This window comes from Chinchilla lanigera, unplaced genomic scaffold, assembly GCF_000276665.1.
Source record: "Chinchilla lanigera isolate Chin_1 unplaced genomic scaffold, ChiLan1.0 scaffold00114, whole genome shotgun sequence".
Lineage (NCBI taxonomy): Eukaryota > Metazoa > Chordata > Mammalia > Rodentia > Chinchillidae > Chinchilla > Chinchilla lanigera.
The window spans coordinates 2511710-2525346 of NW_004955515.1; the positions used below are offsets into that span (position 1 = coordinate 2511710).

Consider the following 13637-nt stretch of genomic DNA (forward strand, 5'->3'; position numbering starts at 1 on the left):
TGTTTTCTTGAGATCTGTGAGGTATGCTAATGGTAGTTTAATGGGAATTGGGTGGAATCTGTACAGCAGTTTGGGAGTTTCCATATATCTCATGGAAGATTTCTCTTAGGGTCTACTCAGCCCTTAGGCATCACTCTCAGAGTGGATGTCTGTCAGGGAATGTGGATATATCTGGAGAGCTCTCTGAGAGAAAATCCAGGGAGATCTCTCAGTAGAGTGGCAGGGCCTCTGTGAACATCACTCTGAGATTTGTCAGTGTAGATCCCTATGGATGTCTCTGGGGGCTGCTCAATGGGAATCTTTCTAGCTTCTCTGTCACTGGCCTTTCTGTTGCCCCTCAGGGAGGACAGGGCCAGTGACAACAGGAAACACTCAAACTTCCTCCCTTTCACTCTGGCTTTTCCATCAGCACTGTCTTGTGGGAACCTTGTCCCCTCCATAGTCCTAGAGTCCACATCCAGCATGTCACCCCACCCTCCAGAACCTCCTCTCTGGCTCAGGGTCCTTGCTCTGCTCTTGCTTCATGGCCCACACTGGAGGCTGAAATGGTCCTCAGGTGAGACAGAACCATGACAGGTCTGTAGGCCTCTATTCACATGCTGAGGGGCCACACACTCCCACAAATGATTGCTTGTCAGGAGCAGGACCCGGGGCCCTGTCCATATCTTCTGCCCCAGTAGCACTTTCTGTCATGTGAACTGAGGCCACTGGAGTGTGGTCCACTTTGGGGGCACAGCATGGGACAACCTAGAGAAATAGCCATATTTGTCACTTAGTTTTGTTGAAATTATGATTAAGAGATGTCTAGACAGGTGATGAGACTGTGAGAACACTAACCTCACCAATAAATTAATCCATTGCTGAGCTCACAGTGGGATGAGCAACAAGAGTTGGGGCAATGTTGCAGGAAGTAGGACATTGGAGTGAGACTTTGAAGGGTCTTTTCTCAGGCTCTGTCAACCACTCAGCTTCCTGCCCACAGTGAGATGAGCAGCTCTCCACATCCATACCCTGCTATTGTGATATTCCTGCGTTGCAGCAACCTGACCACTGACTGAAAGCACTGACACCGTGAGTAGAAGAAAATCTTTCCTCCTTTTGGTTATTTTTCTCTGGTTGCTGTTCACAGGAGGCAGGAAAAGGAACCCTTTGTTGGAAGCAGGATGAGGCTCAGTGTTGGCTCTCCATGGTCTGTCCCCCCACCCACAAAGATCCTCCATTTTGAAAAGATGATTTCCACTTGCGTGTGTAAATCTTCTCTGGTTGCTCTTTCTCCTTCTTTTCCATGCAGAAGCCAGGACTTGATCTAGAAACCTGCCTTCTGACCCTGGCCAGGACTGTGGCTGTGTCAAGGCCTGCACTCTCTCTGGAAGAAATATTGTGACCACATCTACATATAACATCACCAACTGGAAGGCACATGCCTGTTTCCCTGAGCTTTGAGTTTTCAAGGTTTTGTTAATTGTTCTTTCTGGATTTTAAGAGGCAAGGACATACTAATAAGTACACTACTAGGAAATTAATCTTTCTGCTGAGCTAAGGAGCCTCCCCAGGCCTACCATCTGGGAGCCAGAGTACAGAGAGCCCTGAGGTGGGACAGGGTCAGCAGCCCAGCCTGTGGTGTCTCCTTCCTTCAGGCTGGTTCATAGCACTGGGTGAGCAGGAGCGTCCCGAGTGCAGCACCCTTCATGGCATTCACATGCCACTCTGCCTCTTTCCTTGGCTACACCTTTTGGAATTATTCTGTTACATTTCACTCTGGCTGTACCATGTGCCATCTTTGGAGGGTTCCTACACACACAGTCCTAGCCCAAAGGAAAGGCACGTGACCTTGGGCAAGGAGGACATAGTTTTCAGCAGCTGTTCTGCAGCTCCTGCACACCCACCCACATGCTCACCTGCAAGTTCCATCCTATGCTGCTGCTCTAGAGAGCAAAGGAGGCAATAGGGTGGGTGACGCTGCCATTTCATCCAGACCGACATAAAATGGGCTGCAAGTTCCGTCCCCTTGCAGTCTCTATCAGGCAGAGTAGAGGTTCCCAGGCCAGCTGTTTCTATCACCACCAAAACACCAGGATGGCAAGAGTCTGCCGCCTGTGAACCCAGGGCCTCCACTCTACCCATCCAACATCCCTGTGGCCACGTGGTGGCATGTGAAACTACTGGAAATGAAGATTCCTTTGTACACACATCCCCAGAGCTGCACAAAATTGAAGGGGGAGGGAAGGCAGGGGAACCATAGGCTGAGGCAGATCCTGAGATGGGGTCTTCATAGGAATGGGTCATCCTGAAAGTTCTAATGGCTCTGTGGTTCTTACAATATGTCCATGAAGAGGACTTGAAGTGCAATTATGGAAAATAGGGGGAAAAATGGGACCTCCATGTCACTATCACCTCCTCCCAACACCATACCCTCTAGAAGTGCTCAGAAGAAAAATACAGGTTGATCCCTTCTCATGCCCTAGCAGGACACAGAAGTACTAACTCTGGTGGGAAAAAAAAACATTTATTAGGATGCAGTTGACATCATGGTGTAAAGAAGCCATTAGCACACAGAGGATGTGGTTACATGAGACAAAGAAGTTTTTCTTTTAGGATGGAGGCAGACTTAGGGGCCTCAGAGCCTGGTTGTTCCGAGGAAGATTGAGAGTGTGTAGCCTTATGGCTTCTTGAGCTTTTTGAAGCTTAGAGTCTAAAGCTTTCCTCCATTTTGATGGCTTCTGCAGGGTCCATTCAAGATCCTGATTTTCATTAGGAAGAAAAGACTGTGCCTTCTTCTGGGATGTAGGGCAGGTTGTTCTACAGGCCATAACCTAGGATAGACAGGTAGGTTGTTGGTTTCAGGGAGTACATAGGAGGTGCGCCAGGGGCTGGGCATAAGGCAGAAATTGGGGCAAGTTTTATACAGACCCTTGTTCCTGAGATGGACCTGACTTATGTGTAGGAACTTCACTAAAATTAATAGATGGAGGTTGTGTAGATAAAGATCTTTAAGTGACCCAGGCAGTGGCCACCAGGGACTCACTGTGCAGAGAGGGCGGGCCCCAGAAGAGTAGGCTGCATTCATGCTCTAAAGGGCTGCCCAGGACCTTGTGGATAGAGGGCTGCTGAGATCCAAGAAGCCACTCTGCTTTGCCCTTTGTGCTGCAGGGCTGTGCAGAGGTCAGTTTGTCACCCAGTGACTTTAACAGGTTTCTCAGAGAAACCCAGGGGTAGTCTGTGTTCACCGGTTGGAAAAATGAGCCGCCCTTTGGTTTTTCCTGGCGCATTTTCTGTTTGACTCTCTTGCTGATCAGCATCTCCAGCAGCTTGTGCACGTCAGGGTGGATGAAAGCGTGGTCCCCTCTTCCCGCCTCTGCCTGCCAGTGTGCGGGGCTTTCCCAGAGCACAGTGTCTGGTGGGTGGGGAGACAGATGTTCTTGCTGGGATTTGCCATGTGCCCAGCTGGAGAAGAAGGTGGCCTTGGCAGTTGCCCAGCACCAGGAGAAGAAAGAAAGACAGTGGTGAAGGAGGTCAGGGCCTGAGAGAACCCTGATGAGAGATTGCAAATAGGATTTACTGAGTCCGGAGTCCTGGGGCCCAGTGCCTGGGGGCAGCCTCCTCAAGGCAGGCTGGTCTTCTTGAGGCTCTGTGGAGAGAGTTGAGGTCAGAGGCTGCTGGGTCACAAAAGCCCAGGAAAGCAAGGAGGACAAAGGGCTAGGAGGAGGAGCTGCCACCCAATGACTAGGTGGTCGACTGGCTCCAGCAGGCCCTGGTTTGAACACCTCACCTGGGACATCTCCATGAGAGAGGTGATTGACTTCAGCATTCCCAGGGAGCTTTTGTAGGAGGCTGCAGGAAACAGGAGGCACAAGCTACAGCCAGGGGCAGACATGCCCAGAAAAGTGGGTAGATTGGGCAGGGGTGGGCAATTGTAGCCCACAGTCCCTCCACTGTCCCCCACCCAAGGTTCACAAAGCCAGCCATTCCAAGGTGTTATCTCCCCCTTAGCCCAGGAGATGGAGAAGGACATGGATATAGAAAGTTCCTCACCGCTGCAGAAGTAAAAGTAGATCCCCAGTCTCCTCCAGTTCCCTTCGACACTCTCTAAAAGCTAGAAAAATAGACTGGGTTATGGCAGAGAAGGGAGGCCCCTTGGATCATACAAGAAGATGAGTTGAATATGGTCTAATCTGATGTGACCTCCATATCAGATTAGACCTCCAGGCCAGCCAGTCATCAGTGCCCAAGGCTCCTGACAGTGGTAGCAAGGAACATGGAGGGTCCATTTTTCATCCTTTACAAGAAGCTTCGGCATCCACCAATCCCCCCTGTCCTCACAGCCACTTTATGGGGAGGAAAATCAGCTCATAGAATGAGGAGTCTGCTATAGAGAAGTAAAACAACATTCCCACAGTTAGACCTATAAGTTCCGCCTGCAAATGTAAGCAATATTGCTCCACTATGACCCACACTCGTGCCCCGCCTCCGCTGACATCACCCTTCCCCGGCCAGTCGCACCTTCATCCCAAGCACATAGCCTGAGAAATGTCCCCAGGTCAGATTTCTTTCCCAGAAGCTTCCCTCTTAGGCTTCCTCAAGTGACATCCTCAGAGATCTGAATCTTGTTGCTCAGGAGTGAGGAGTTCAAGTCACGTCTGTCCTAGGACAGAGCCTTACCTTTCAGAATACAGCTCCTCCTACTGGTTTTCTTCTGTCCCTTCTTCTCCATGTGGTTCTGAGAGACAAGAAAGTCAGAGTCTCAGACCCAATTCTCCCTCTCTTGTCCCTATGCAATGTTCCTGAATAGCATGACTTTCTAAATTAAAGAGTTCGCTTGTAATGTGGCTAAATGTAGCTCCCATGAGGCATCGGATTCCCAGTGCTAGAGTAAATTCCAGCTTACTCTGGAGCCTTTGAGGGCTGAGCACAGTCCTCAGAATAGCCCAGCCCTGAGGAGATCTGAGGCTCAGAGGCATCTGCCATGAGAAAGGCATTGATGCACACCAGTCCTCGGGCCCTTTCTGTGCATGTCCCCAGTCCTCTGGGAGCACCACTTCTTGGACATTGAGATTCATTGTTTTGTGACACTCTAGCCCCTCCATCATACCACATAGGTAGTCTAAGAGTCTCAGATTGGTGTCTTCTGCCCCACCTGTCCCAGAATGATATCATTACTGTGATTTCCATTCTCCAAAGTCTGTTAACTGGATTTGGAAAAGTGAAACTAATTGTAGGAAAAAAATCATTGTCTATCAGGTTGCTCACCTTTCTGCTGTTCTTTTTCCCAGCTAGTGAGAAGGATGGATTAGTCTGAAGGAAAGGAATCAATAGGATAAAGAGCACCAACCCACACAGAAAGGCAAAGAGCATATCCATTGCCCAGCTAGTGGAGCTCATTCTCAGCAATGTGGAACCAACACTTTTCAGAAGGCAGAGAGGATTCTCCATCACCTGAACTGAACTGTCACCCTCAAGCTACTGAGCCCTGGGAGTTCCCTCCTTGAGTAGGGGGTGGGGCCCAGACTTGCATCACAGAGCTCTGGTGTCCTCATCACAAAGGGGTCATGAGCAAGTGGCAAGGTACGAGAAAGAAGAGACCACACCATCACCACCCCCCATCCTCCAGCCTAGCATATCTTCCACCTGTGTATCTTCTACATCCCTCCTTCCAATCCCACCTGCTCTGTCTGTCAGGGTTTCACCCCCAAGCTCCAGATGGGACTGTTTCCTTAGTGTCTCTGCCTGATCACTATCAAGTTCACAGTTCTACAAGTATGGAGCTATCTCTGACATGTTGGTATTTCACAGGCATTACCACACTCTGGTTCTCATCTTTCTGCAGCTCCAACTTCTTACAGAATGTGATTTGGCTTTTTTTGCATTATGTCAACTCTGGCAAACCTGAAATTTCTTGTGTACTTAATTTAGTATTGTGAATTTTGAACAAAAAGCTTGTATAATTTTCAGAATTTTGTTCTCTTCATCTAGATGGTCAAAAAGAAAAGAAGTTAATGTCTTATTAAAATTTCACCCAACTAAAATCTGCAACAGATCTTAAAAAAACATAATTGCTTCTAAAATCAATAAAAAACTGTAAAAGAACTTTAGTAACTTCTGTACATGCACCCACATGCATACATGTGCACTCATTCCTTCACAAAACCATTCCCACATTTTGATTAATCAATCCAGTATTTTCAAATGTAAGAATGAAAGTTTCTTTGCCATTCTAAAATACTTCTTGTTAGGTAGTTGTGCAGGCAGCATATATTTTCGGGCTTTGTTTTGCTTAGAATATGATCATTGTTTTCAGTGTTAAAGGATAGATTTTTCTGAATATAGAATCTTTGGTTGGAGTTGTTTTCTTCTTCAACCTCTTTGACTATGCCATCCACTGCCTTCCTTCCATTGCTTCTGATGAGATGTCAGCTGTTAATCTCATTCCAGTTTCCTTGTACAGGAAAAGAAGTTTTTCTCTACTGCTATGAAGAGCCTCTGATTTGGCATAGTTTGTGATCCACTGGGAAACTGATATATCTGATTTTATTTTTAGAGGGGAAAATCTGTAGATTAGTATTTTATTTCAAAAGTGTAAGTTTTTAGCAATTATTTGTATAAGTATTGTCTTAGTTTCTTATTGCTGGAACAATATACCCAACACTCACAAGTTAAAGGAGAAAAGTTTAGATCACAGTCTGTAGAGGTTTCAGTCCATAGTCAGATGGCTCCAGGGCAGAGAGGCATGGCAGAGAGACATGGTAGGGGATAAATAGTTCATGGCATGGCAGATAAAAGGCAGAGACTTCCTTCTTTTTCCCTTTATATTCCATCCAGGCTACAAGCTTATTGACTGGTGCCACACACACCCAACGTGGATAGGTCTTTCCTCTTCAGTAAGTCTATCATCCACACCCAGAACTCTGCTAAGGCAATCAGTAGACTAATCCAGTATCACACATCCATGATGCAGTCACTCTCCAGAACTCCACCTACAGCCACAACAAGTATTTTCTTCCCTATTTTGTTTCCTTTATTTCTGAGGCTCTCATTCCACATATATTGGCCGGCTTGATGGTGAGAGTGTCTGGATATTTATTACTATACCTCTTACTCAAAAAAAACTTAGCTTCATTTTATTGTTTTGCTTTTGTTCTTTATTCTACATTAGTTGGACTTATTATGTGGGCCTATTTCCAAGCTCTCTTTTCTGTTCTCTACATATGTTTGCTTAAACTTTCTATATAATCCCACTCTCTTGTTTATTGCTGCTTGATAGAGTGTTGGATTACATTTCTTTCTTTCTCAAAGAGCACTTGTGTCAAAACTGCACTACTCAAGTTTACACACTGACAGAGACACAGTGTAAGCATTAAATCAAAATAGAAGACAACTCAATGAGGTCTCAAGCGGTTTGTTCTGTGGCTGGCTCAGCTGTTACATGCTACAGTGTGCAGAAACAGGGGCCTCCCTGACTTACTGTCTGTTGGACTGTGGGCCTGTGGTCATGGCTTACTCCCTAAGTGGGCTCAAAAATATGCCAGGATGCTGCAGCTGGCCTTGTGCTCGAGCATGCCACATCATGCTCAGTTGTAGTAATCACTCATGATCTTAGGCCTGTTGGCCTACATATGTGACATGGTCCATTGCACGAACCCCCAGCTGTTGCTACCATGAGTCTAATAGGAGTGACATCCATGGCACTATCTCGATGGATAGTGAGGATTTGTCTTGAAAAATTGCTAATGAAGAATTATTTTTCCATCCACAACTCTTTTGCTATCTGTTTTTCCTATGCAAACTTTGCTGTTAACAAGACACAATGTGTATATATCCCTGATGTCATATAGTATACTTCAGTCACACATGAAAACCGAAAATAATGCCTCATCTAATTCTATCCTTTCAGTAGAATAGATGATGTCACTGAGTTGGTTCTTGCAGCTCCTGGTAGAAAATACTGGCTTTTGCTGCTCCTTTGCGTAACTGTTCTGTCTCCCTCCCTTTCTCTGTCTCTTTTCTTTCTCTCTCTCTCTCTCTTTCTCTCTCTCTCTCTCTCTCTCTCTCTGTGTGTGTGTGTGTGTGTGGGTGGGTGTGTGTGTGTGTACTCTGCTGTGGATTCTGTTCACCAGTAGGAAGAATGAGAAAACTGTCTATATAATCCTATAGTCCCTCAAAGGCTCAGGCACATGGCAGGAGAGGAAGACATAGCCAGTCCTGAGGGGTGAAATGTATGGATTCAGTTTGATGTGACTGAAGGGCTTCTGAGTCATAGCTGCCATGATTGCCCCAGAGTAACTCTAGTCGATTTTTCCTGCATTGCTTACTAACAAACTATAGATAAACAGAATGCGTAGAGTGGTATGCGAGCCTTAACCTTGACACCAAGAATGTGCGTGACTCCTTGATCATAATATAAACCAGCTACATTCCCACAAGGATGAATTCCTCTTTGTACTAACTCATGTACACACCTCTCCTTCTGAACCAAATTATGGGGAAAGAACTGCCTCCCCAATCATCCTGTAAGCATGTTTGAACTAGCATGATTGAAAACATGATTGTTTTCTCTATTCTGAATATTTGTATATTCAATGTATATAAATCTTCATTCATGCAGACTAGTTCAAACCTGTAAGCATGCCCCCCAATAGAGTTCACTCTGTGCAGTCCAGACCCCCTTGCCTGTCTTTCTTTGGTCTTGTGGCACCTTGAGCCTGGTTCTTGCACATTGAGATCTAGTTGTTGTGGATCAAAGCAGCATAAAACAATAACCTAAGGATAGGGGCTGGAAGTTCTCAATCAGGACTGAAATAAAAGCACTGTTCACTTACAAACACAGGTTTTTCACTCAGTGCACATTTTGAATCGATTCACATATGAAAAACAATCTGAATTTTTCTTATGTTCAAAATATTCAATATTTGCCAAGATCATCATTCTCAATTTTGTCTCTTTTGTTTACTCTACTCTGAGTATTTGTATATTCAATGCATATAAATCCTCCTTCATGCAGATTAGTTCAAACCTATTACCAGGTGAATAGGGACCCTAAATAGATTCTCTACCTGCCCCTTTTTTCTCAGCCAAAGGCTTTTCTCTCCCCATTCTCCTCATCAAGGTCTCTCATTCTGGCTGAACATCTCCTGTGTTGCCCCTTTACTCATCAGGTAAGAATGCTAGGGGTCTCTGATTCTTGAGGCTTGATGTGTAGTGTTTTTCAACTTTACAGCGGTGTGGAAGCATCACAGTCCAATCACTGTTTTCCTTTTTCAGTACAGTACCCAATAAATTACCCAATGTGTTGAGTCCCTTATCATAAAATAGACTGTGTGAAATAGTTTTGCCAACCTTAGATTACTATCAGTGTTTGAACATCTTTAAGGTACCTGAGGCTCTCACTGCCACTAGCTGCTTTTTCCCCTGAGTAGAGAGGGCATGGGTGTCCTGGGAACGTGACCTATTGATCCTGGACATGGTATGAAAGCTGAACAAAGAGGCATGAGAAAGCAAGATGCCTGTGCTGGGGAGCTCCTTACTGTGACTACCCACAAGGATGCCAGTGGCCAGGGCTGAGTCCTGAGGCTGGTGGTTCTCTGTCTCCAACTCCACTTGCATCTCCACCTCACTAACAACCAATTTTGTTTCAGGCCTGCATCTCCATGATCTTGGGACATAAAAATGCTTGAAAGAAGGGGCTTTCAGTGGTTCCTGGAGACCTAACCTCCCAGATGCTTTGGGCTTTGACCTTCACACTGGCTCCCATGTCATTTCCCTTGCAGCAGGCTGCTCCACCTCTGCCTTCCTGGTATTTTCAGCCAGTGAAGATTGGGATCCTACTCTGAACTCCAGTGCGGCCACACTATGGCATGTGCCTCATGACACCACAACTCCTCTCTCCTGTCATGGTTCATTACCTCTGGTCTTAGACTTGGCTCAGGGTGGCCTCTCTTGCTCCCTAGGCCAGTCATCTGCCAGGTACTCCCAGAAATCACCTCCTAAAGGTCGTACTTCTCAAGACCCATGAAGCCACTTACTCAATCCTCATCATTCTCCTGGATTTTCACTGAGGTGCTTCCAGAAATCTTGAGCAGATATTCTGGGTCTAGCTCTGGGTCTTGCTCTAGACTCTGTTTTGAATTGTCTGGTTTGAACATTACAGGATCCTTCTTCAAGAGTCTTCCACAGCATATAATTAGGAGCCATGGGACTATACCTCTCCACTCATTCAAATCTGGGCAATTCCCCAGGGTCAAACCTTCTAACTTTCTTAAGGGGGTCAATTGCCTGGAGGCAGGGATGAAAAGGAACCCACAGTGGATTCAACTGACCTGGCTCTTCACTCTGTCAGTCACTCTGGCAATCGGGTGCATTCAAGGTGGTATGGCGGTAGACCCAGGGCATATTTCAAACCCTTAAGCTCATTCCACTCCTGCACCATTTTTCCTATCCACATGCACTGTTCTTCCTTTCTATTTGTGTAGTTCTCCTTTCCACCTTCATGGGCCCAGTCTCTCTGAGCATCTCTTCCCCTTTCAACTTTATTAAAGTTAGCTGCTATACTGTTGTGTGCTGCATCCACTTCTTTGTTCATGGTGCATAAGAATCTGGAAACCCATCCCAGGACTCTATTACCCATGGTAACCTCTTGGCAAGCCAGCCAGGAAGTAAAAAGAGGCATGGAGGTGCTCTGACAGGCCCAATGGGAGGTGCCCTAGGCCCTGAGCACACTTCAAACCTTACACTCAGTCCACCTGCATGTTGTTCTCTCCTGTCTGCCAGTGCCATTCTTCCTTCCTATTTGCACCTTTCTCCCTTCTCCAAGCGTAAGCCTGCACGTTCTGAGTACCCACTTCCCTTTAAACTTTGTTAAACTTAGCTGCTTTTTCTGTACCATTATATGCTATGTCCAATTCTTGGTTGCACATAGGAAAGCCCTGTGCCCCGTCGTCCATGGTGACAACTGGACTCCATCTTCTGCACACCTTTGCTGCTTTTACAAGCAGGTACTGAGGACTGAGAGGGTCTACTGCTTATGTTTTGCCTTGTACCACACTTTTCTGGGAATGTGTCCAGAAGCTGCACCCATCCCTGTGATGCCTGGAGCCCAAAGTCAGGGTAAGGCAGATATGCATCTCTGATGAACCTCTCCTGTGTTGCTGTGGTCACTCCTGGAACTCGGGGCTGATGGAATCTCCAAGGACAATGTAAGCAGATGTGAGTGTGTGGCATGCCTGCCTATGCTGGGGAGAATGGAAATGATTGTTTAAGGGTTAATGGAGCAATGATCATCTTTCCAGTGAATGGCAGTGAAACAATTGATTATCCCTTGGGAAAACATAACTAAGCAATTCAACTCAATACCAATTCAATTCACCTCCACACTATAAAAGAAGACTGATTTGAAATGGGTCATAGATCTAAATGTAAAATAAAACTATGAAAATTCTAGAAGAAAAGAGAAGAACATCTTGGTCAATAAAGCTTAACAAAAGATTTCTTAAATTAGACCCCAAAAAACATGAACTACATAATAAAAATTAGTAAAGTGTACTTCTTCAAAATTAAGACTCTTTGCTCTTCAAAAGACACTATTAACACAATGAAAATGTGACCAATAAACTAAGAAAATAGTCATCAAACACATAGAGGGTCTTTGTCTAGAATATACAAGGATCAATTACAGCTCAAGGATGATGACACAAATGACCTAATTTTTAAGAACTGATCAAAAGTTTTGAACAGACGGTTCAGTGAAGAAGATACCAGATCGCTAAAACCACATAAAAAGACCACACCAGTGATCCCTGGAGAGTGGGAAAATGCAAATTGAAACCACAGATGGATAGAACTGTACACCCATCAGAATTTAAAAAGCCCAGTACCACCAAGCATTGGCAAAGACATCACTTAGGCTAGTGAGGACTTACACTACTGCCACATGCAGCAGCAACTTCACAAACCATTTGGGAAGTAATTTCCTATCAAGTTAAACACATCATAACAAAGCAATTACACTGCTGGGGCTGGAGATTTAGCTCAGCGGCAAAGCGCCTGCCTAGCAAGCGCAAGGTCGTGAGTTCAGTTCCCGGTACCGGAGAAAAACCAAAAAAAAAAAAGCAATTACACTGCTTGCTATTTACCCAGAAGTCAAAACTATGTGCCAACAGGAAAGCTTTGCATGCATGTTGACAACAGTTTTATTCATAACATTTAATAGTTAAATGCAGCCACATTGCCCATTAATGGTGTATGAATGTGCTGTGTTATGGGATGCTAGTCTGTACTAAAGAAACTGAAACCCCTAACACATGGGTGAGCTCAGAAGCACTGTTTCTGGGAGAAAGTCAGACCTAATATGTCACATCTTGTGTGATTCTTGCCATGAAATTCAAGAAAACTAGAACAAAAGTGGTCTCCAGGGTTGCTGGTCAGGGTCAAGGAAGGAGATTAACACAGAAAGACACAAGGGAACTGACTAGGGTGATGGATGTGTTCTGTATCACAGCCGGGGTCATAGTTGAGAGACAATATGCACTTTTTAGAACTCTGGACTGAATGCTTAAAATTTTTAAATTTTATTGTGTATAAATTATATCCCCCACGAGGCATGGTGGTGCACACCTGTAATCCCAGCACTTGAAAGGCTGAGGCAGAAGGATTGCCACAAGCTTGAGGCCAGTCTGGCCTACCTAAAGCATTCAAAGCCAGCCTGAACTACATAGTGAGACATTGTCTCAAAAAACAATTTTTTTTTAATTTTTTAAAAACTACATTCCCCAAAAACTTATTCTCTTGCCTAAACCCAGGGGAGAACAGAAATATTTTAAGGCACTCTCTGAAGTTAGGGCCATAAAATTGAAAGGTGGAAGAAGAGTAGCTCAAGGATCACATTAAGTTTAAAGCTTATAAGTTTATACTTTATCAATAAAGAAATTAATGCTTTGAAGCAAAAAGAAAATTGGGCCACAGCACCATCTAGTGGTGCTGTGTGCATTTATAGCATCCTTCTAGCCCTCCACAACCAGGCAAGATTTTCCCGAAAAACACCAGCACTGTGGTCTACTTAAAGTTATTCACGGTATATACTAAATTAAAAATGTCTGTCAAAATTTTGCTCATACCCCTAAGTAATTCTGTATCATCTAATACCAATTATTAATTTAAAAATTGAGCTAAACACAGGGTAGAAATTATCTTCCAGCAGCAACCAAAATCTTTAAGAACAGCCTTATTTTAATTAAAAATAACAAAATTAAGACTCTTAAAAAAACTGCTGTCAATATTATTATTTAACATTTTTCAGCCATGGAAGAGACTAAAATAAATAGAAACAAGATATGTAATTATGTAAAAGGAGTAAGTAAAATTATCACAAGTGGAGACTATTGGAATAATATACTAAATAATATACAAGAAAATTATTTTTAATTTTTTTAATGCACTAGGCCATCAGATATAAGATAAAGTATAGAAAAAGTATCATACTTCTATAACACAACAATGTTAGAAGCAAAGCTATAATGGAGGAAGACTATGCCATTAATAACAACATAAAAAAATACACAGAATACAAACAACATAGAGTTTTGAAGGATAAAAATGTACTGACTGAGGTACCATAAAGTTCTTGTGGTGAGACATATATTGCCCCTTAT

At 44.4% G+C, this 13637-nt stretch overlaps 1 protein-coding gene across 2 annotated transcripts; it reads right to left on the bottom strand.

Annotated features, from left to right (window-relative positions):
* Positions 1-2492: 2492 nt before the first annotated feature.
* LOC102007688 (spermatogenesis-associated protein 31E1-like) lies at positions 2493-5491 on the bottom strand. 2 transcript variants are annotated; one of them, XM_013506865.1, is made up of 6 exons: positions 5248-5491; positions 4660-4717; positions 4033-4093; positions 3770-3831; positions 3560-3628; positions 2493-2813 (listed from the first exon to the last, which is right to left on the bottom strand). In XM_013506865.1, exons 1-6 carry the CDS (start codon positions 5428-5430, stop codon positions 2800-2802), a joined length of 447 nt encoding a protein of 148 aa, XP_013362319.1. In that variant the 5' UTR covers positions 5431-5491; the 3' UTR covers positions 2493-2799. The 2 variants fall into 2 exon arrangements, with proteins under 2 accessions (XP_013362319.1, XP_005408979.2); XM_005408922.2 differs by lacking the exon at positions 2493-2813 and having other exon boundaries at positions 2827-3628.
* Between the last annotated feature and the right edge of the window lie 8146 nt (positions 5492-13637).